This window comes from Osmerus eperlanus, chromosome 6, assembly GCF_963692335.1.
Source record: "Osmerus eperlanus chromosome 6, fOsmEpe2.1, whole genome shotgun sequence".
Lineage (NCBI taxonomy): Eukaryota > Metazoa > Chordata > Actinopteri > Osmeriformes > Osmeridae > Osmerus > Osmerus eperlanus.
The window spans coordinates 300073-323517 of NC_085023.1; the positions used below are offsets into that span (position 1 = coordinate 300073).

A 23445-nucleotide genomic window follows, 5' to 3' on the forward strand; every position below is an offset into this window, starting at 1 on the left:
CCTCCCCTCCCAGCTAACCCTCCCCTCCCAGCTAACCCTCTCCTCCCCTCCCAGCTAACCGCCCCCTCTCCTCCCCTCCGCTCCCAGCTAACCCTCCCCTCCCAGCTAACCCTCTCCTCCCCTCCCAGCTAACCGCCCCCTCTCCTCCCCTCCGCTCCCAGCTAACCCTCCCCTCCCCTCCCAGCTAACCCTCCCCTCCCAGCTAACCCTCCCCTCTCTTCCCCTCTCCTCCCAGCTAACCCTCTCTTCCCCTCCCAGCTAACCCTCCCCTCCCCTCCCAGCTAACCCTCCCCTCTCCTCCCCTTCCAGCTAACCCTCCCCTCCCAGCTAACCCTCTCCTCCCAGCTAACCTTCCCCTCCCAGCTAACCCTCCCCTCCCAGCTAACCCTCTCCTCCCCTCCCAGCTAACCCTCCCCTCTCCTCCCCTCCCAGCTAACCCTCTCCTCCCCTCCCAGCTAACCCTCTCCTCCCCTCCCAGCTAACCCTCCCCTCTCCTCCCAGCTAACCCTCTCATCCCCTCCCCTCCCAGCTAACCCTCCCCTCCCAGCTAACCGTCCCCTCTCCTCCCCTCCCAGCTAACCCTCCCCTCTCCTCCCAGCTAACCCTCTCATCCCCTCCCCTCCCAGCTAACCCTCTCCTCCCCTCCCAGCTAACCCTCCCCTCTCCTCCCCTCCCAGCTAACCTTCCCCTCCCAGCTAACCCTCTCCTCCCCTCCCAGCTAACCCTCTCCTCCCCTCCCAGCTAACCGTCCCCTCTCCTCCCCTCCCCTCCCAGCTAACCCTCCCCTCCCAGCTAACCGTCCCCTCTCCTCCCCTCCCAGCTAACCCTCCCCTCTCCTCCCCTCCCAGCTAACCCTCTCCTCCCCTCCCAGCTAACCCTCTCATCCCCTCCCCTCCCAGCTAACCCTCTCCTCCCCTCCCAGCTAACCCTCCCCTCTCCTCCCAGCTAACACTCCCCTCTCCTCCCAGCTAACCCTCCCCTCTCCTCCCAGCTAACCCTCTCCTCTCCCATGAGCTTCTGTGATTTCCTCCAGCTCATGTTTGATGGTTTCACAAGATAAGCCAAGCAGGGAAGCCCATCTCGCTGTAGGTTGGCTGGAACAGGAGTGATGGAACATTATTGGCTGTAAAAGTAGCCTGCCAGTAAAAAACGTAGAAACTGTCTGTGTTGCTAAACAGCTGCCAGATGGCGTCATTAGCTTATACAACATGTTAATAGGGTATAAAACTTACAATACTTACAGTAACGCATGCACACACACACAGACACACACACACACTCTCAGCCGTTTGTCTCTGCCCACTTAATGTCTGCCAACATGAAGCCAAACCCCAAATGTAAACATGCGGGTCTTTCCTGTGGTCACTGGGCCTCCTGCTCCTTTAATTTCATTCTGTCTGTCTCTCACTCTTTCTCTCACTCTGTCTCTCACTCTGTCTCTCACTCTGTCTCTCACTCTGTCTCTCACTCTGTCTCTCACTCTGTCTCTGACTGTCACTCGATCTGTCTCTTTCTCTCAGTCTGTCTGTCTCTCTTCCTTTCTGTGTCTTTCTCTCACTCTTTCTCTCTCTTAACTCTCTCCCCCTCTATATGTCTCTCCCCCTCTATATGTCTCTTTCCCTATATCTACTACTCCGTCTCTCCATCCCTTTCACTCTCTTTCCCTACCTCTACGACCAACTCTTTCCTTATCTGCTATTTTATCATACTTTTCCTTTTGTTCCTCCACCCATCCCTTTCCTCAATGTGTGTGCATGTGTCTATTATGTGCATGTTTGTGTGTGTGTGTGTGTGTGTGAGCACACCAGGCCACACACACAGCAATTACATCCTGCATGTGCTGCCCAGTAACATTGGAAGTTTTGGCAGGAAGTTGATGTATGGCAGGAGATGACTTGACAGAAACTTAAGTCCATAGGAATACCACTGCACAGCCCTCCATCAAGTCACATAACTAGCCCGACATCCAGCCAACAAGTTATATTACTAGCCAGACATACAGCCATCAAGTCACATTACTAGCCAGACATCTAGCCAACATGTTATATTGCTAGCCAGACATACAGCCATCAAGTCACATTACTAGCTAGACATCCAGCCACAAATCATATTACTAGCCAGACATCCGTCCAACAAGTCATATTACTAGCCAGATATCCGGCCATCAAGTCACATTTCCCTAAACCTGACTTCCAATTCAAGCTAAAAGCCTCAGTTTGTAACCTCCCAGCCCCAGCTAAACTCAAACCTCGCAGCCTCAGCTCCAGTTCCCAGTCTCCAGTCCAGCTGTTTTCTGTTCTTAAGGCCATGTGAGTAGAGGGACACAGATAACATTGTTGTTACAAAACATAAATTGTTGTCTGTGTGTGTGTGTTTGTGTTCTATCCTACTTGAGAATGAGCTGAGTCATTAGTAATTTTATTAAACATGTGCTTGGTCCGGAGGGTTGTGTGTGTGATGAACCAAGTGTGTGTGAGTGTGGGGTGTAGAACAGAATGTGTGTGAGAGAGACCATGTCACCTCCTTCCCAAACACAGGGCTATTCAGGCTGCTCAGCTGTGACACTATTGACTGGAGAATTATCCCTCCCCTCCTTGCTTTATCTCCTGAGGAAGAGGAGAGGGGAGGAGGGTCTGGGTGGCAAGGAAAAAGGGGGAGATGGAGAAAGGGGGGGAGAAGGGTTATGGGAAAGGAGGAGGGGGGAGGAAGGGGGAGGAGAGGAGGGGAGAAGAGAAGAGGAGGAGAGGAAGGACGGACAGGGGGTGGAGGACGATTGGGGAGAAGGAGGGAGATGAAAAGGGAGGATGTGGGAGGCAGGAGGTGGATGGGGTAGGAGGGGGGAAAGGAAAGACAGGATGGGGGAGGAAGGAGTGCATTGTGCTAGATCTGCTTGTAAGGGCCTGAGTGTCTCAGCATTAGGGTCAGGGTTAAATTATATCAGGGTGAACTCCATTTCAGTCAACAGTCTCAGAGTCGAGAAATACAAGGAATACAAGGGGAGAGTGGGGGAGGACAGGAGGGAAGAGGGGAGGAGAAATGGGGAGGAGAAATGGGGAGGAGAAGAGCAGAGGAGAAGGGGGGACTATGAGGCCGTCTAGGGAGAAACTACTGAAACACTTGCTCATACACATGCACTCATCAGTTGTTCTTCTGGGAGAGAGAGAAGGGAGAAAAGAGAGCCGCATGACAGTGTGGCCATAGAGAAATTCATCACAATGTTTACGTCCAAGTTTACACCTTCAGACCTGCAAAAGGGTGGATGTGTAACCAAGCAGTAACTAACCTCTGCTGGCTTCTGCTCCCCCTGCTGACTCCTCCCCCTACTGGCTCCTCCTCCCCTGTTGACTCCTACCCCTACTGGCTCCTCCTCCCCTGTTGACTCCTACCCCTACTGGCTCCTCCTCCCCTGCTGACTCCTCCCCCTACTGGCTCCTCCTCCCCTGCTGACTCCTCCCCCTACTGGCTCCTGCTCCCCCTGCTGACTCCTCCCCCTACTGGCTCCTCCTCCCCTGCTGACTCCTCCCCCTACTGGCTCCTGCTCCCCCTGCTGACTCCTCCCCCTACTGGCTCCTCCTCCCCTGCTGACTCCTCCCCCTACTGGCTCCTGCTCCCCCTGCTGACTCCTCCCCCTACTGGCTCCTCCCCCTACTGGCTACTGCTCCCCCTGCTGACTCCTCCCCCTGCTGGCTTCTGCTCCCCCTGCTGACTCCTGCCCCTACTGGCTCCTCCTCCCCTGCTGACTCCTCCCCCTACTGGCTCCTGCTCCCCTGCTGACTCCTCCCCCTACTGGCTCCTCCTCCCCTGCTGACTCCTCCCCCTACTGGCTCCTGCTCCCCCTGCTGACTCCTCCCCCTACTGGCTCCTGCTCCCCCTGCTGACTCCTCCCCCTACTGGCTCCTCCTCCCCTGTTGACTCCTCCCCCTACTGGCTCCTGCTCCCCCTGCTGACTCCTCCCCCTACTGGCTCCTGCTCCCCCTGCTGACTCCTCCCCCTACTGTCTCCTGCTCCCCCTGCTGACTCCTCCCCCTACTGGCTCCTCCTCCCCTGATGACTCCTCCCCCTACTGGCTCCTGCTCCCCTGCTGACTCCTCCCCCTACTGGCTCCTCCTCCCCTGCTGACTCCTCCCCCTACTGGCTCCTGCTCCCCCTGCTGACTCCTCCCCCTACTGGCTCCTGCTCCCCCTGCTGACTCCTCCCCCTACTGGCTCCTCCTCCCCTGCTGACTCCTCCCCCTACTGGCTCCTGCTCCCCCTGCTGACTCCTCCCCCTACTGGCTCCTCCTCCCCTGCTGACTCCTCCTCCCCTGCTGACTCTTCCCCCTACTGGCTCCTCCTCCCCCTGCTGACTCCTCCCCCTACTGGCTCCTCCTCCCCTGCTGACTCCTCCCCCTACTGGCTCCTGCTCCCCCTGCTGACTCCTCCCCCTACTGGCTCCTCCTCCCCTGCTGACTCCTCCCCCTACTGGCTCCTGCTCCCCCTGCTGACTCCTCCCCCTACTGGCTCCTCCCCCTACTGGCTACTGCTCCCCCTGCTGACTCCTCCCCCTGCTGGCTTCTGCTCCCCCTGCTGACTCCTCCCCCTACTGGCTCCTCCTCCCCTGCTGACTCCTCCCCCTACTGGCTCCTGCTCCCCCTGCTGACTCCTCCCCCTACTGCCCCCCCCTCCTTGTGGGCTCCTCCCCCGACTTAATGCTCCCTCCTTGCATGCTCCTCCCCTTACTAGCCCCTGACACAATATGCTCTGTGACAGAATCAACTCCCTGACAAAGGGGCCTAAAAAAGTCCTAAACAAATCTGGAGGTCCAGAAAAACTGTATTTAGAGCAGAGCCTTTTAAGGTAGAGGCTTGATGGGTGAGGAATGGAGAGAGGGACGGAGGGAGGGAAAGATCAGCAAGTTCTAAATCTAAAGCTTGAAACTTCACTTCACACTAACAAAGACAGCTGGGAGCCTTAGATAGATCCACACACAACGTATCGTACTGTACCATGAGATCACAGCCACAGTTCATCTTGCCTCACTTTTAAACAAGGAGACAGCTGACTGTGTAAACTCTGACCTGTCTGAGGAAAGGTATTAATAGAATTGGCATTGTAAACTTTATTCCCAGCCAAATTCAGCCCGGCCCAGCCCAGCCCATTGAAAGGAAAAATTGACCTGGAGGGGGCGGTGCTTCACTGGATCAACAAGCATAGTTCTTACTTACAACCCTGATCCGTACCACAAACCCACAACCAAGCTTCTAACCACAATATCAGAACCACAACACCAGAACCAAGCTTGTGACCATAGAAACCATAACACCAGAACCTTCTAAGGGACATAAGATGTTGCTATTTGGACCCAACAACAACAGTCTCAAGTGACATCCTGATTACTGCCTCACTCAACATAAACAGGAATTGTTTGAGTCCCAGTTGAACATCTGACTGGAGGAAGACGTTATTCTTAAAGGGCCTGAGGCGTTTTGGGGCTGAAAGATTAGTTTTGTTTCTTATTGGCAAGGTGATTCACTCTGGATCCAACAAATGTCTGCAGAAGTGTGGAGCATAGATGGTTTTGGACATGTCCGTGTGTGTGCCTGCATGTGTGTGTAAGTGTGCATATGAATGTGTGTGGCATCAGTCCATCCTGATTTGGACAGCAGATGCTTCCTGTCCTTGGTGTGGTCAGTAGACCTGGGGAACGGGGCCGACACACACACACATGCATCCTGTCCTTGGTGTGGTGGTGGAACCTGGGAGTGTTATTCCTGCTCCCAGATAACACACTTAAACACACATGAGCCAGGCTCTGCTACAGAAGTACCCATGCACTGAAGAGTGTGTTGGCTCCAGGAAGAGGCACCGCGCTCATGAACAGGAAACAGAATATCTGTCTGCGGCTGTAATAGCTGCAGTTACACTTCCACAAACACTTGAGGGACAGTCTGGAGATAAGAAACAGGGGGAGGAGGAGGGGGAGAAGGGAGGGAGAGGGGGGAAGGAGTGAGTGGGAGATAGTCTGAACAAGATAAAAGAAGGAGGGAGAGGGAGGGAGGAAGATGGGAAGAGATATTTCCCTCCATCCTGGGTTTAGCATGAGTAGCTAGCATACATAGCTAGCATCTCCCTCTCTCCTGTGTTTAATTTAGCTAGCATCTCCCTCTCTCCTGGGTTTAACATAGCTAGCATCTCCCTGTCCTGAGTGTAGCATAGCTAGCATCTCCCTGTCCTGGGTTTAGCAAGTCAAGTCAAGTCAGTTTTATTTATAGAGCACATTTAAAAAAGCCAATGCTGACCAAAGTGCTGTACAAAATCTTCAAATAGGGCAAAACAACAATAAATAGGAACAACAGACAAAAAACACAATTACAGTAAGCACGAGTGACCCTAAACTGACTCGAAAGACAAAGAATAAAATTATGTTTTAAGACGAGACTTAAATGTCTCGGTGGTGGGGGATGACCTGATAAAAATTGGCAGTGTATTCCACAGAGTAGGGGCTACAACTGAAAAGGCACGATCACCTTTCGTTTTCAACCGAGTCTGTGGATTGGCTAAAAGGACCTGGGTTGATTATCTAAGGGGCCTGGAAGTGTTATACAGCCTAAGAAGATCTGAAATATACAATGGAGCCAATCCATGTAAAGCTTTAAAAACAAGTAACAACACCTTAAAATCTATTCTATATTTGACTGGCAACCAGTGAAGAGAGGCCAGTGAAGAGAGGCCAGTGAAGAGAGGCCAGTGAAGAGAGGCCAGTGGGGGAGATATGGTCCCTCTTCCTGGTACCAGTCAACACAGTACCAGTCTAGCAGCCGCATTCTGGACAAGCTGCAGGCGTGATGATGATGATTGACAAATGCCATAATACAGAGAATTACAATAATCAATTCGAGACGATATAAGTGCATGAATAACAATTTCCAAGTCCTTGAAAGAGAGGAAAGATTTTAGTTTTGCGATAGTCCTTAAATGAAAGAAACTACCTTTGATAACATAATTAATTAGTTTGTCAAATTTTAGTGCTGAATAAAAGATGACACCCAGATTTCTGGCATGGGAGTGCACATTGATGGACAAGGGCCCCATTTTTTTTAGATAAATCATCAATCGATCTGGGGGTACCAAACAGAATCACCTCCGTCTTACTCTCATTAAGTTGGAGAAAGTTATTATCCATCCAGCACTTGATGTCTTTAAGGCAATCAAACAGGGACACCAGAGAGTTGGTATCACCTGGTTTTAATGGTAAATATAACTGTGTATCATCAGCATAACAGTGATATGATATATTATGTTTACGGAGAATGGAGCCCAGAGGGAGAATATACAAAGAAAATAGAATTGGACCCAGGATTGAACCTTGAGGTACTCCACATGTAATCGCTGCCGAAGAGGAGGAAATATTTCCAATATTAACAGAAAAGGTTTGATCTTTCAAATAAGAGTGGAACCACTGTAGAGCCACACCCTGGATCCCAACCCATTGCTGGAGACGATCCAGGACGATAGCATGATCAACAGTATCAAAAGCAGCACTGAGGTTAAGTAATGTAAAAACAGCACAATTCCCAGAATCACCGAACAACAACAAATCATTCAGTACATTAAGCAGTGCTGTTTCTGTGCTATGGTGTGCTCTGAAACCTGACTGAAAGTTGTCCAACACAACATTCTCACTAAGAAAAGGAGAGAGATGAGAAATAACAACCTTGTACAGTATTTTGGACATAAATAATAATTTAGAAATGGGTCTAAAATACTTAAGATCTGTAGGGTCTAGATTAGGTTTTTTAATAAGAGGCTGAACCACAACGTGTTTAAAACTGGAAGGAACAGTTCCATTAATAAGAGAGCTATTGATTATAGACAGAAGACTTGGACCAACAGTATCTAACACCTCTTTCAAAAGGCGTGAGGGAACTATGTCTGTAGGGGAGAAAGTAGACTTCATATGTGACACTATGTCCATCAATGTAGAGAGGGACACAGGCTCAAAGCAAGGGAGAGAAGCAGGGCAAGGGACTAAATCAGGGTCATGATCAGTAAGTGAGATATGAGACCTAATAATGTCAACCTTGCTGATAAAGAAACTCAATAATTTTTCTGTAACTTCAAGAGTAACATCAGGGAGGACAACAACATGGTTCCGTGCAGTGTTTATTTGACTAAACAAGGTTTTGGGGCTATTTGAATTTTTAGCAATAATATCAGAAAAATGCTTTGCTTTAGAGGCTTTAACAAAAGGTTGATAGGATCCTAGGCAATCTCTCAATATCTCATAAGACACTTGCAACTTATCTATTTCCATTTCCTCTCAGCTTTCCTACACTCTTGTCTAAGGGCACGAGTCTCACTGTTAAGCCAGGGAGAAGCTTTGACTTTGGGTCGCTTAAGTTTGAGTGGGGCAACAGTATCAAGAATACCTGTAACTATGGTGTTAAACAGAGTAACTATCTCTTCTGTACCCAGAGAGGAGGTTGTCCCTGTAAGGCTGGTAAATGGAGAAGCTGTAAAGGCATCAGAAAACTGCCCAGCAGTGGAGTGATCCAGTGCCGGAATGTAGTGACCAGGCATATGAGGCTTAGGTAATGGACAAGAGAGTGATGCATTAAAAATCCCAGGTGTATGGTCAGATATAAGACAAATATCATCCAACTCAACATTTAAGACAGGAAAAACAAAAGATAAAACAAGGTCGAGAGTATGGCCACGATCATGTGTAGGGCCAGATACAGACTGAGTTAAATTCCACGATTTGTAAAAACCAGCTAGCATAGCTAGCATCTTCATCACTCCTGGGTTTAACATAGTTAGCATCTCCCTGTCCTTGGTTTAGCATGTGTAACTTGCATCTCCCTCTATCTGAGGTTTATGTAGCTAACATCCAGTGTTGGGCAAGATACTTGGAAAATGTAGTGAGCCTGCGTAGCTGCTGCCTGTGACAGCTAATCCTAATGCTAATACTGCTGGTAATGCATCCATTTAGTAGACACCTTTAACCAAAGTGATGTACAGAGGGATTTGAACCTGTGACCTTTCAATCTGCAGTCAAATTCTCCACCACTGAGCTACACCCATCCCACTATTGGATTACTACTCCGACTCCCGTTAACGGATGGGCGGGCGGACGGATACGGACAGACTTCGTTTATGGTTCTCCGTAGGCTGTGGGTGCTGAAAACAATTCACCGCCAGAAGAGTAGGTGGCGCTGCACTGCGATGCTAGCTAGGTTATCGAAAAGTCGGAGCAAATTTACAAATTAGCCGTTTCATCAATAAAATAAGCACATTTTCTGCAACTACACTGCCCATTTCTCGTCACATTTAATTCTGGTGCTGATTTACATGTATTGTTTAGCTGAAATATGAATTGTAAAAACTTACAGCAATGGCGAGTGGGTATCCGTAACTATCCGAAATTACGACGGATAGTTATGAAATTCAGGAGGTGCATGTCGAGCTCTCCGGGGCTCTCCGAGGGCTCTCAGAGAGCTCGTAGAGGGCGTTCCACGTAGACAAGGGTGTTCCCATGTGTCCGTTTTTTGGAAAACAGAGTAGTATAATTCGGCCTTTACTTACTGCATATTCACAAGTTCGACTCACACACAACAGGATTCATTCAATGTTTCCACTGTATTCCTGCTACCATGCAGCTCAGCTGTATAAATAGGTGCTGCATCCCTGGTGGAGTTAAATAAAGGCCAGCTGGTCATGATTAGTGTGTATGTGCATGTGTGTGTGTTGTGGTTAACTTCAGTCATAGCCTCGTTGTATCAGCTTTCCTGGCCGGGGTTTAATGAACCAAGTGCTGGGGAAACAATACAGGACGGCAGAATTGTGTGTTAGTGTTCATGTGGTATGCGTGAGTGTGTTAGTGTGTAAGAGTGTGTGTATGAGAGAGAGTGTGCTAGACTGTGTGTGAGAGTGTGTGTGTGTGTGTGTGAAAGAGTGTGAGAGCGTGTGTGTGAGAGATAGTGTAAGAATGTGTTTGACAGTATGTGTGTGTGTGTGGGAGAGAGAGAGAGAATGTGAGCGTGTGTGTAAGAGAAAGTATGTGTAAATGTGTGTGACAATATGTGTGTGTGTGAGAGAGAGAGAGCGAGAGAGAGAGAGAGTTTGTGTGTGAGACAGTATGTGTGTGTGGGAGAGAGAGAGAGAGTGTGAGCGTGTGTGTGAGAGAGAGTGTGTGAAAATGTGTGTGTGAGTGTGTATGTGTGTGAGAGAGAGTGTGTGTGTGTGTGTGAGAGAGTGTTTGTGTGTGTGTGAGAGAGAGAGTGTGTGTACGAGAGAGTTTGTGAACGTATGTGTGTGTGAGAGATAGTGTAAGAGTGTGTGACAGTATGTGTGTGTGACAGTGTGTGTGTGTGTGTGTGTGTGTGTGTGAGAGAGAGAGAGAGTGAGAGAGAGAGTGTGTGAAAGTGTGTGTGTGTGTGTGTGTGAGAGAGAGAGAGAGAGAGAGAGAGAGAGAGAGAGAGAGAGAGAGAGAGTGTGAGTGAGTTTGTGAAAGTGTGTGTGTGAGAGAGAGAGAGTGCGTGTGAGAGAGAGAGAGAGAGAGAGAGAGAGTGAACGTGTGTGTGTGAGAGTGAGGGAGAGATAGTGTGTGTGTGAGAGAGTTTGTGAAAGTGTGTGTGTGAGAGTGTGTGTGTGAGTGAGAGAGAGTGTGTGTGTGACAGAGAGTGTGTGTGTGAGGGTGGACAAAGCACCCTGTGTGTCAGGCTAGCTTCAGTGGTGAGGACCTGGCTCTCCCTCCCACCTCTCTGGGGTTCACCCTGTAACATGTTTCCCTGCCAGTGTGTACGTGTGTCTGAGTGTGTGCATGTGTGGCAGATAAATTCTTGTGTTCTTACTTTTAAATTACTATTACGACTACCTGAGACTGTATACACTCTAACACTCTCTACACACACTAACACTCTCTATACACTAACACTTTCTACACACACTAACACTCTCTACACACACTAACAATCTCTATATACACTAACACACTCTATACACATTAACACTCTCTATACACACTAACACTCTCTACACACACTAACACTCTCTATATACACTAACACTCTCTATACACACTAACACTCTCTACACACACTAACACTCTCTATACACACTAACACTACACACATCAACACTCTACACACACTAACACTCTCTATACACACTAACACTCTCTATACACACTAACACACTCTAAACACACTAACACTCTCTATACACACTAACACACTCTATACACACTAACACTACACACATCAACACTCCCTCCTCATCCCCTGGCGTGTAATCATTCAATCTTCATCGCAGTGGCGATGTTTCCCGCCGAAAAAAAAACAAGCATATCTGGAGCATTGCTCAGCGCAGCCAGCCAACCCAAACATGTTTAACACACTAACACACTAACACCATCTACAAGTAGACTAGCTAGTCTACAAGAAAGACTTTCTGATCTACATAAAAGATTTGCTGGTCTACATTAAAGATTTGCTGGTCTACAAGAAGACTTGCTGATCTACATGAAAGACTAGCTGTTCAGCCCTAGGGGGGCTGGGGACTGGGGGGTTAGGGGACTGGGGGATTAAGGGGCTGGGAGGTTAGGGGACTGGGAGGTTAGGGGGCTGGGAGGTTAGGGGACTGGGCGGTTAGGGGGCTGGGAGGTTAGGGGGCTGGGAGGTTAGGGGGCTGGGAGGTTAGGGGCTGGGAGGTTAGGGGACTGGGAGGTTAGGGGGCTGGGAGGTTAGGGGGCTGGGAGGATTATGGGGAGGGGGTTTGGGGACTGGGAGGTTAGGGGACTGGGAGGTTAGGGGGCTGGGAGGATTATGGGGAGGGGGTTTGGGGACTGGGAGGTTAGGGGACTGGGAGGTTAGGGGGCTGGGAGGTTAGGGGGCTGGGAGGTTAGGGGGCTGGGAGGGTTATGGGGAGGGGAGGTTAGGGGACTGGGAGGTTAGGGGGCTGGGAGGTTAGGGGGCTGGAAGGTTAGGGGACTGGGAGGTTAGGGGGCTGGGAGGTTTGGGGACTGGGAGGTTTGGGGACTGGGAGGTTAGGGGGCTGGGAGGTTATGGGGCTGGGAGGTTAGGGGACTGGGAGGTTAGGGGGCTGGGAGGTTAGGGGGCTGGGAGGTTAGGGGGCTGGGAGGTTAGGGGGCTGGGAGGTTAGGGGACTGGGAGGATTATGGGGAGGGGGTTTGGGGACTGGGAGGTTAGGGGACTGGGAGGTTAGGGGGCTGGGAGGATTATGGGGAGGGGGTTTGGGGACTGGGAGGTTAGGGGACTGGGAGGTTAGGGGGCTGGGAGGTTAGGGGGCTGGGAGGTTAGGGGACTGGGAGGTTAGGGGGCTGGGAGGTTAAGGGGCTGGGAGGTTAGGGGACTGGGAGGTTAGGGGGCTGGGAGGTTAGGGGGCTGGGAGGTTAGGGGGCTGGGAGGTTAGGGGGCTGGGAGGTTAGGGGACTGGGAGGTTAGGGGGCTGGGAGGTTAGGGGGCTGGGAGGTTAGGGGACTGGGAGGTTAGGGGGCTGGGAGGTTTGGGGACTGGGAGGTTTGGGGACTGGGAGGTTAGGAGGCTGGGAGGTTATGGGACTGGGAGGTTAGGGGACTGGGAGGTTAGGGGACTGGGAGGTTAGGGGGCTGGGAGGTTAAGGGGCTGGGAGGTTAGGGGACTGGGAGGTTAGGGGGCTGGGAGGTTAGGGGGCTGGGAGGTTAGGGGGCTGGGAGGTTAGGGGGCTGGGAGGTTAGGGGACTGGGAGGTTAGGGGGCTGGGAGGTTAGGGGGCTGGGAGGTTAGGGGACTGGGAGGTTAGGGGGCTGGGAGGTTTGGGGACTGGGAGGTTTGGGGACTGGGAGGTTAGGGGGCTGGGAGGTTAGGGGGCTGGGAGGTTAGGGGGCTGGGAGGTTAGGGGGCTGGGAGGTTAGGGGACTGGGAGGTTAGGGGACTGGGAGGTTAGGGGGCTGGGAGGGTTATGGGGAGGGGGTTTGGGGACTGGGAGGTTAGGGGGCTGGGAGGTTAGGGGGCTGGGAGGTTAGGGGGCTGGGAGGTTAGGGGGCTGGGAGGTTAGGGGGCTGGGAGGATTATGGGGAGGGGGTTTGGGGACTGGGAGGTTAGGGGACTGGGAGGTTAGGGGGCTGGGAGGATTATGGGGAGGGGGTTTGGGGACTGGGAGGTTAGGGGACTGGGAGGTTAGGGGGCTGGGAGGTTAGGGGGCTGGGAGGTTAGGGGGCTGGGAGGGTTATGGGGAGGGGGTTTGGGGAAGGCACCAGCTGGTTTCCATTAGCATTCCTGTAGAGCAGAGTAGGAGAGCTGGAGGGTGGGGGGGGGGGGGGGAGATACTGGAGCCAGATAAATGATGGGCTCTGGGTCTACCCTCCCAGACCAGGACCTAGTCTGCTCTGATTATAGGGATTCTAGTTGTTGCTGTACACAAACACAGTAACGGTTTCTCTTGACTTTGTGGTCTGTGATAATACAGGGTAGCAGGTAGGTAGGCCTACTAGAGGTAACAAGCTTAGTTACTGTTTTTTGTGTTTGTCTGGTCCATCTGTCAGAGAGTAGAGGAAAGAGTAGAATAGAGTAAAGTAGAGGAGAGGTGAGGAGAAAAAAGGAGAGGAGAGTAGGAGGGGAGAGGGGAGGAGAGGACAGGGGGGAGAGGAAAGATGCCAGGCTAATGGGGGGGAGGGGGGGAGGGGAGAGGGGAGGAGAGGAAAGATGCCAGGCTAATGGGGGGGAGGGGGGGAGGGGAGAGGGGAGGAGAGGAAAGATGCCAGGCTAATGGGGGGGGTGAAGGGAGGAGAGGAGAGGGGAGGAGAAGAAAGATGCCAGGCTAATGACTGGGAGGAGCTGAGGTGTACAGCTCAAGTAGGTGTGGGGCTCAGATAGGTATGGGGCTCAGGTATGTGTATGGCTCAGGTAGGTGTGGGGCTCAGGTAGGTGTGGGGCTCTGGTAGGTGTACAGCTCAGGTAGGTGTACAGCTCAGGTAGGTGTAGGGCTCAGGTAGGTGTGGGGCTCAGGTAGGTGTACGGCTCAGGTAGGTGTACGGCTCAGGTAGGTGTAGAGCTCAGGTAGGTGTGGGGCTCAGGTAGGTGTAGGGCTCAGGTAGGTGTAGGGCTCAGGTAGGTGTAGGGCTCAGGTAGGTGTACGGCTCAGGTAGGTGTACGGCTCAGGTAGGTGTAGGGCTCAGGTAGGTGTGGGGCTCAGGTAGGTGTACGGCTCAGGTAGGTGTAGGGCTCAGGTAGGTGTAGGGCTCAGGTAGGTGTAGGGCTCAGGTAGGTGTACGGCTCAGGTAGGTGTAGGGCTCAGGTAGGTGTAGGGCTCAGGTAGGTGTGGGGCTCAGGTAGGTGTAGGGCTCAGGTAGGTGTGGGGCTCAGGTAGGTGTAGGGCTCAGGTAGGTGTGGGGCTCAGGTAGGTGTAGGGCTCAGGTAGGTGTGGGGCTCAGGTAGGTGTAGGGCTCAGGTAGGTGTGGGGCTCAGGTAGGTGTAGGGCTCAGGTAGGTGTGGGGCTCAGGTAGGTGTACGGCTCAGGTAGGTGTACGGCTCAGGTAGGTATGGGGCTCAGGTAGGTGTGGGGCTCAGGTAGGTGTGGGGCTCAGGTAGGTGTACGGCTCAGGTAGGTGTAGGGCTCAGGTAGGTGTAGGGCTCAGGTAGGTGTACGGCTCAGGTAGGTGTAGGGCTCAGGTAGGTGTAGGGCTCAGGTAGGTGTGGGGCTCAGGTAGGTGTAGGGCTCAGGTAGGTGTGGGGCTCAGGTAGGTGTAGGGCTCAGGTAGGTGTGGGGCTCAGGTAGGTGTACGGCTCAGGTAGGTGTACGGCTCAGGTAGGTGTAGGGCTCAGGTAGGTGTAGGGCTCAGGTAGGTGTAGGGCTCAGGTAGGTGTGGGGCTCAGGTAGGTGTACGGCTCAGGTAGGTGTGGGGCTCAGGTAGGTGTGGGGCTCAGGTAGGTGTGGGGCTCAGGTAGGTGTACGGCTCAGGTAGGTGTACGGCTCAGGTAGGTGTGGGGCTCAGGTAGGTGTACGGCTCAGGTAGGTGTACGGCTCAGGTAGGTGTAGGGCTCAGGTAGGTGTAGGGCTCAGGTAGGTGTAGGGCTCAGGTAGGTGTGGGGCTCAGGTAGGTGTACGGCTCAGGTAGGTGTGGGGCTCAGGTAGGTGTGGGGCTCAGGTAGGTGTGGGGCTCAGGTAGGTGTACGGCTCAGGTAGGTGTACGGCTCAGGTAGGTGTACGGCTCAGGTAGGTGTGGGGCTCAGGTAGGTGTTCAGCTCAGGTGAGTCTCTTACCTTGACGTAGGCGGTGTACTGCTGGCAATCCTGTGTGTCGATGCTCAGATGCTGCAGCCGGCTCAAGGAGCTGATCTGGGACCCAGCCTGGGAGAAGTACACTCTGGAGGCCTGGCTCCTCTGGCGCCTCGCTGCATCTGCTGTCAGGGTGTACTGCAGCTCTGCAGTAGGAGAGGAGAGGAGGGGGAAGGAGGAGAGGGAGCAGAGGAAAGGGGGGGGGGGAGGAGGAGGGGGAGCAGAGGGGAGGAGGGGGGAAGGAGGAGAGGGAGCAGAGGGGAGGAGGGGGAAGGAGGAGAGGGAGCAGAGGGGGGAAGGTGGAGATGGAGCAGAGGGAAGGAGGGGGGAAGGAGGAGGGGGAGCAGAGGGGAGGAGGGGGGAAGAAGGAGAGGGAGCAGAGGGGGGAAGGTGGAGATGGAGCAGAGGGAAGGAGGGGGAAAGGAGGAGGGGGAGCAGAGGGGAGGAGGGGGAAGGAGGAGAGGGAGCAGAGGGGAGGAGGGGGGAAGAAGGAGAGGGAGCAGAGGGGGGAAGGTGGAGATGGAGCAGAGGGAAGGAGGGGGGAAGGAGGAGGGGGTGCAGAGGGGAGGAGGGGGAAGGAGGAAGGGGAGCAGAGGGGAGGAGGGGGGAAGGTGGAGATGGAGCAGAGGGAAGGAGGGGGGAAGGAGGAGGGGGAGCAGAGGGGAGGAGGGGGGAAGGAGGAGAGGGAGCAGAGGGGGGAAGGTGGAGATGGAGCAGAGGGGAGGAGGAGGGGGAGCAGACGGGAGGAGGGGGGAAGGAGGAGAGGGAGCAGAGGGGAGGAGGGGGGAAGGTGGAGAGGGAGCAGAGGGGAGGAGGGGGGAAGGTGGAGAGGGAGCAGAGGGAAGGAGGGGGGAAGGTGGAGAGGGAGCAGAGGGGAGGAGGGGGGAAGGTGGAGAGGGAGCAGAGGGGAGGAGGGGGGAAGGTGGAGAGGGAGCAGAGGGAAGGAGGGGGGAAGGTGGAGGGGGAGCAGAGGGAAGGAGGGGGGAAGGTGGAGAGGGAGCAGAGGGGAGGAGGGGGGAAGGTGGAGAGGGAGCAGAGGGGAGGAGGGGGGAAGGTGGAGAGGGAGCAGAGGGAAGGAGGGGGGAAGGTGGAGGGGGAGCAGAGGGGAAGGAGGAGGGGGAGCAGAGGGGAGGAAGGTGGAGATGGAGCAGAGGGAAGGAGGGGGGAAGGTGGAGGGGGAGCAGAGGGGAGGAGGGGGGAAGAAGGAGAGGGAGCAGAGGGGAGGAGGGGGGAAGGAGGAGGGGGAGCAGAGGGGAGGAGGGGGAAGGAGGAAGGGGAGCAGAGGGGAGGAGGGGGGAAGGTGGAGATGGAGCAGAGGGGAGGAGGGGGGAAGGAGGAGAGGGAGCAGAGGGGGGAAGGTGGAGATGGAGCAGAGGGAAGGAGGGGGGAAGGTGGAGAGGGAGCAGAGAGGAGAAGGGGGGGAGGAGGAGGGGGAGCAGAGGGAAGGAGGGGGGAAGGTGGAGGGGGAGCAGAGGGGAGAAGGGGGGAAGGAGGAGGGGGAGCAGAGGGGAGGAGGGGGGAAGGAGGAGAGGGAGCAGAGGGGAGGAGGGGGGAAGGAGGAGGGGGAGCAGAGGGGAGGAGGGGGGAAGGAGGAAGGGGAGCAGAGGGGAGGAAGGGGGAAGGTGGAGGGGGAGCAGAGGGAAGGAGGAGGGGGAGCAGAGGGAAGGAGGGGGGAAGGAGGAGAGGGAGCAGAGGGGAGGAGGGGGGAAGGTGGAGAGGGAACAGAGGGAAGGAGAGTGGAAGGAGGAAGGGGAGCAGAGGGAAGGAGGGTGGAAGTAGGAGGGGGAGCAGAGGGGAGGAGGGTAAGGATGAGAGGAGGGTGGATGAGGAGAGGAGGGGGAAGATTAGGAAAGGGGGAAGAGAAGGAGGCCATGTTTAAAATCCACACAAAGAACCAGTCTCATTTTAAGTGATGACCTCACAGGGTATTACACTGGGTGGGTTGGACAGACACCCTCACACACGTGCACACACTCACACACACTTCCCCATCTCACATACACCCTCCCCACCTCACACATATACACAGAAGTACAGAGTGGTTGCCATGACATCAGCCTGTCCCCACCTTAGGTGTTGCACTTTCCATGAGCCACATACACAGACACACACACACACAGCTCCCCTGGGGCATCCTAGACCACACCTACACACTCCAGACCAGTCCAGGCCAGAACTTCTCCCACACACAACACCACACCCACTATCTGGCTGCACACTGCTCGTACTAACTGGATGAACAATGCCTGTTGCTATTGGCTACGACCTGCCCACGCCTTATGGCTGAGCGTGACCAAACCCGGGTTCCCTCAAAGCATTCAAAACCATTCTAGACCAGACAACACCAGTTTAGACCAGTCTAAAGTAGCCGAGTGCACCAGCTGGGCGTACGCCAGGGTGTAACGCTACGTCCGACGTAGAACTGAAAGTTACGACTAACTTAAAGTTACGACTAGTGCACCAGTTAGACTGAAGCCCTTTATGTGCTGCACCTGGGTGTACATTTTACGCCTAGTGGAGAGCAGGCGTAAGTTGGAAAATCTGACTAATATAGGCTACATGGACATGTAGCGCATCTTGTTTATAGGCAACATATGGAAAGGGCATTAAGGCGAGAAAGATTTGTCCGTCATCGCACAAATCCACTGTTAATTTTATTGGTGATCGATTTCCAAGCTGATTGTTTCTGTTTGTTTGTGTTGATATTATAAAATTTCCCCGTGAGCATGCTTCTATTCTGAGTAAACAACTAGAAGTTTTCTAATTTCTCTATCACAAAAATATATTTTCCTTTTGTTTTGTTTAATCCATGGCTTGTTTTGAAGGGAGATAGGCTAGCTATAGAGTTCGCTTTGGATAGGCTCTTAAATGTGTTGCTTGGCAACGATCAACGCTTTCGCATTTTCACAAGGACGCGCATCTTAAAACCAGGCGTAGCTACGACCGTTGTCTGTCAAGCTTGGTGCACTTGGTGTAAATTCAAATCACAAAGTCGGACGTAGATAAGACCGACGTAGGAGTTAAGACCAACTTTTTTACGCCCAGCTGGTGCACTCGGCTCCAGGAGTCCAGAACAGTTTACACCAGTCAAGACCAGTCAACACCAGTCTATAGCTGTCTACACCAGTCTACAGGAGTCCAGACCGTCTACACCAGTCAACACCAGTCAACACCAGTCTAAAGCTGTCTACACCAGTCTATAGCTGTCTACACCAGTCTATAGCTGTCTACACGTGTCTACACCAGTCTAAACCAATCTAAACCAGTCAATATCAATCTACAGCAGTATTTACCAATCTAGACCAGTCAATCAGTCTACACCCTTGCATACAAGTCTACACCAGTCAATATCAGTCTACACCAGTTTATAGCTGTCTACACCAAGTCTTGACAATTCTACAAATTGTTAAGGACAAATAGATTAAGAGTGCAGGCTCTGTTTTCGGGGCCAGCACTGACTCTGTCAAAGAGGTGGCAGAGAGGAGAATGGGGACCATTATGGACAACCCTGCACACCCACTAGACTAGATTCTGGCTGAGCATAAGAACACTTTCATTCAAGGACTTCTTCTGCCACGGTGCTCAACAAAATGCAAGGTTTTCTGGTCCTTCCTGACAGTCCGTTAAGTTTGAGTACTGGGTGCATCCTTGAGCCAGTGTAATGAAGGAGATACATCATGCTTCTAAAATACTGTTCTTGGTTATACTATGAATTTAATGTGAATCCTTGTATTATTGCTGTGTATTTTTGCAGTATATACTTGTATGATCACTGTGTATAATTATATTACTTTAATTAGAATTACTCTGTCAGGAGGAAACCTATTGTTTTTGTTAGTATTCTTATTATTTTTCATGTAGATTTTAATAGCCCAATAACTGTAGATCTCCTTTGTAAAAATTACATTTACAATTTTGCACATTGAAACTACAGTCCATGATTATCTACAGTACCACACATATTTACATTTACCAATAGGTGGTACTACAAGCCAGGCCCCAATTTTCAATGTAATGGCATTTCCACCCTATAAGCCCAAACTGTCTGAAGACTCAGATTTTTCTAACCTAACCGGCTTCAGGATGACATCACTCTGAAGTACTGTGCAAAATGAACCCTAACCCTGTTAAATGATGACAGAATTAGAGCGGTGCGAATATGGGCCTAATGTGGCCCTTGCTAATAATGCTAACATTGCTAGTTGTCAGGAAAAACTATTTATTTATTTTTTCAAAAACAGAACTTCAGTCTAAGCAGCAGTGTCCATAGCTCAGTTGGCAGTGATGTGGACTTGTATCCAAAGGGTTGAAGGTTTGATCCCAGGTCAAATATATATTTATATCCCCAATATTGGATTAATTTGAATCCAATATTGCTACTAGCAGCTATATGTATTTATGGTTTTCCATTTATGCTTTTTATTGTATTACTGGGGCTGCTGTGACATCTGACTTTCTCTTTGGGGATGAATAAAGTTATAATCTACACCAGTCTAATCTAATCTACACCAGTCTAATCTAATCTACACCAGTCTAATCTACACCAGTCTAATCTACACCAGTCTAATATACACCAGTCTAATCTACACCAGTCTAATCTACACCAGTCTAATCTACACCAGTCTAATTTAATCTACACCAGTCTAATCTAATCTACACCAGTATGTAACAGTCTATAGATGTCTGTAGAATGTATATACATATCTTAGTGTTTCCCCTAGGTTTACAGCTTTTAGATAATTTATTTTGTGATCGGGCGCTATATAAAAAAAAAAATTAAAAAATCTTTTTTTTTTACTTGACCTTCCAGGGGGGTGCCGTTGGGGGGGCGGGGTGCCCCCCTAATATAATGGTAGGGGAACACTGTGTCTAGACCAGTCTACACCAGTCAATAATAGTTTAGAATAGTCTACACCAGTCTATAGCAGTCTAGAGAGCTTTACACAAGTCTATAGCAGTCAAGAGAGGTTAACACCAGTCTATAGCAGTCAACAGCTGTGTACACCCTAGTCTACACAAGTCAACAGCAGTCAATATCCGTCTTTATAATACGGGTAGATGAAATCAAGCATTCTGATTGGTTGAGAGGGAGTTCTGGGGTGTGCATTATTGAGCGATAAAGTACTGTGCGCCTTTTTACATTTACCTTAAAAGGTAAGCGTTCCATATTAGTGCGCACTCAAAAAGTAACTGAACACCTGTTTACAATTAAGCTGAGGAGCGTTCCATTTTGGTGCGTTATCAAAATAACGCGACCGTTATTAGTTGTCATTTTAAGCTTGACAGTAATCACATCAACAACATGTTTCATGTTAACTTCGATCTTTTGGGGGGGATGACTTTTGATCAATGGTTAGCCGAAGAGGATGATTCAGGTGGGCGTCATGCTCTTATAGACAAAAAAGAAATTGAGGTCTTTGAAATGTTGCGCAACGAAAGAAACACTGTTTGCCAAACTAAGTGGGCAATTAACTGCTTCACCAACTGGTGTGAAGAGGTGGGGAAAACCAACTATAGTATTTACATTTAGTCATTTAGCAGACGCTCTTATCCAGAGCGACTTACAGTAAGTACAGGGACATTCTCCCCGAGGCAAGTAGGGTGAAGTGCCTTGCCCAAGGACACAACGTCATCTGGCACGGCCGGGAATTGAACTGGCAACCTTCTGATTACAAGCCCGCTTCCCTAACCGCTCAGCCACCTGACTCCCTATACCAGACTAGTATAGCCTATACCCAGTGCCTACATTTGAATGATTTAGAATGTTTAGGCCTAATGTTTAAATTAAATATTATTTTATTGAAAGTGTCCCATTGTCATTGTTGTTATTTTAAAGGCAACTTTTATAAAATGAGCATTGAGAATGAATGAGATGGTGCGAGATCTAGCTAGGCTAACAAACGTGAAGTTCACAATGCTGTTTGTCTGTTGCATAGCAACAGCCACACGTACGGGACTATTTTCTCTCGGCTACTGAAATGGATACACAACGTTTGTTGGCTATAACTATTTTGTGCTGAAAGACAGCTTACTATTTATTTACTATTTATAATTTCGCTGGTAACCGTATTATAAAAGCAATAAGGTATGAGAGGCAGTACATGCGCGTCGGGCCTAACAACACCCTGGAACACGTACTTTATTGACGATAATGTACTGCCTCTCGTACCTTATTGCTTAAAGATCCTGTAAAGTAAATTCCATGTTTTGCTTCTAAGTACATTATATACGTGTGAAATGAGTTCCTGAAAGCATGTGCAAAGCGCTAAAACTTTGTCGCACTGAAATGTGGAGTTAGACCGAAGAACAGTTTCTCTTCCGTTTTCAGATCAGGTTTTAATGGGCGGAGCCAAAAAATGCCCTATCAACGTCATTTCGCCCCATCTACGTCAGATCACTGAATGGCTCCTCCTGCTGTACTGTTATTGTAGCTTACATCAGCTAGCTAGCTAGCTTCAGGATGTCTCCCACCACCCGCAACTGCATCTTCCCTGGATGCAAGAACTCCAGCTGCGCTGCAACGCCATTTAACCCGTTAAGGAGTAGCGTCACACATATGCGATCGTTCGAAAGCGGGCCCCACAGAGTACCGTCACATGTGTGATTCTGAACATTCCAACCGACTATTTTCCGATAGACAAAAACTATATGACAAACGCTATAGTATGGCTTCAAAATGTACAATTAGGAGGCTAACAAGTAACACTAGCAGGTAGTAGCATTGCTACGAGTATTATGCTAGGTTGCTAAGTAACGGGAGCTAACTAAAACTAGCTAGCTTTCGTTTGGAAAAATAACTCACTCTGGTGGAAGCGTCGGTAATATTTAGAACTCACTCCTTAAAAGGTTAAGTTCCCTGTTGATAATGAAAGGAAAAATAGGTGGATAGATTTTGTGAAGAGCCACGCTCATGGAAAGCTTCTAATAAACTCCAACAGCCGCCTCTGCGCCACTGACCATTTCACGGCGGACAGTTTTAACATGGACCAGAGACAGACGGGGTTCACCAACACACGGCTTCTCTTGCAGCGCGGAGCCGTACCGAGCATCGCCCCCCCGGCCGTTCATCCTCCGGTCGCACCTGGACCATCCACCGCCGCCAGCAGTTCATCACTCAGTTCTGTGTGCTTGTTATAATTATACTAGATAACTTTTCCAGAGGTATCTGGAAATGGAGGTATAATTCTATACTGTTTTGTTCGGCTTGACGTAGCGTCCATTATCTGGGTCGTAGGTAGCTTACTTGAGAGAGACGGCGCCTTCCAGCAAGGGGGCCAAGCTTCAGCTCCTTCAGGCGACACGCCCCCCCAGTCTCGAACAGAGAAGACTGCTGATTTTCTTACGATTTCAAAGTCTAATTTAACATACTTGTCAGTGTTTTTTTTCATTCGAATTTGGATGGGTAGTTAATAACACACATATTCTGTGGTGTGGTGAACTTGAAACTCGTTTTTAATTCCACTTTACAGGATCTTTAATTATACCATGGCCTGGGTGAATACTCGATTCTGATTGGCTGCAGGGGTGTCCATTATCGGGTGATAACGGACACCTACTACGTAATTGCAGCAAAACTGTATTTTCACCGTTCTAAATTATTCCGCTGGCTACATAGTATCATGAGCCTGTACAAAGTGTCTGAAATAAGTAACCATAACAACAGGGACGGAGTCAAAGCCTCCATTTACAATTTTGAAAGACTTTAACAAGCTAACTTGGATTTACAACAATGAGTGACTTCAATATTTATTTTAACGTATTTGATAATGTTACTTTTCTGAATGCAGTGTGTCAGTGTCACGTAACCGCTCATCTCACATCCCATTCGCTATTCACCTTGCTAGTCAATTTATTGCAGACAGGCTGCGGCCAACACGACAGTAGCAGCAACTCTACACATGGACGATTATTTTCTTCTTAAAAATCTTGATTTTATTTGGGGACAATGACATGGCTCGATAGCTGGCTAGTCATGTTGTTAAACATACTGTCAAATTATAATTACTGTTTGGAGAAAATGTCAACTTTGATGCAGTCATCTCACATCCATTTGATATTCAACTCGCTCCACAGGCTGCGGCAGTACTGTAGCCTAGTACTAGTATGGCCGATACTTTGTTCGTGAAAATCTTGATATTGATTTTGGGACAGTGACATGGCTGGTTAGCTAGCAAATCTTATTGTCAAACATAC

The 23445-nt window shown here is 50.6% G+C and overlaps 1 protein-coding gene across 1 annotated transcript in view; it reads right to left on the bottom strand.

Annotated features, from left to right (window-relative positions):
- itga9 (integrin, alpha 9) overlaps positions 1 to 23445 on the bottom strand; it is a 113979-nt gene that overhangs the window by 39414 nt on the left and 51120 nt on the right. The window contains exon 15 of the mRNA XM_062462892.1: positions 15238 to 15398. Coding sequence (XP_062318876.1) covers positions 15238 to 15398 — 161 coding nt within the window. The remainder of the gene's footprint in view (positions 1 to 15237; positions 15399 to 23445) is intronic.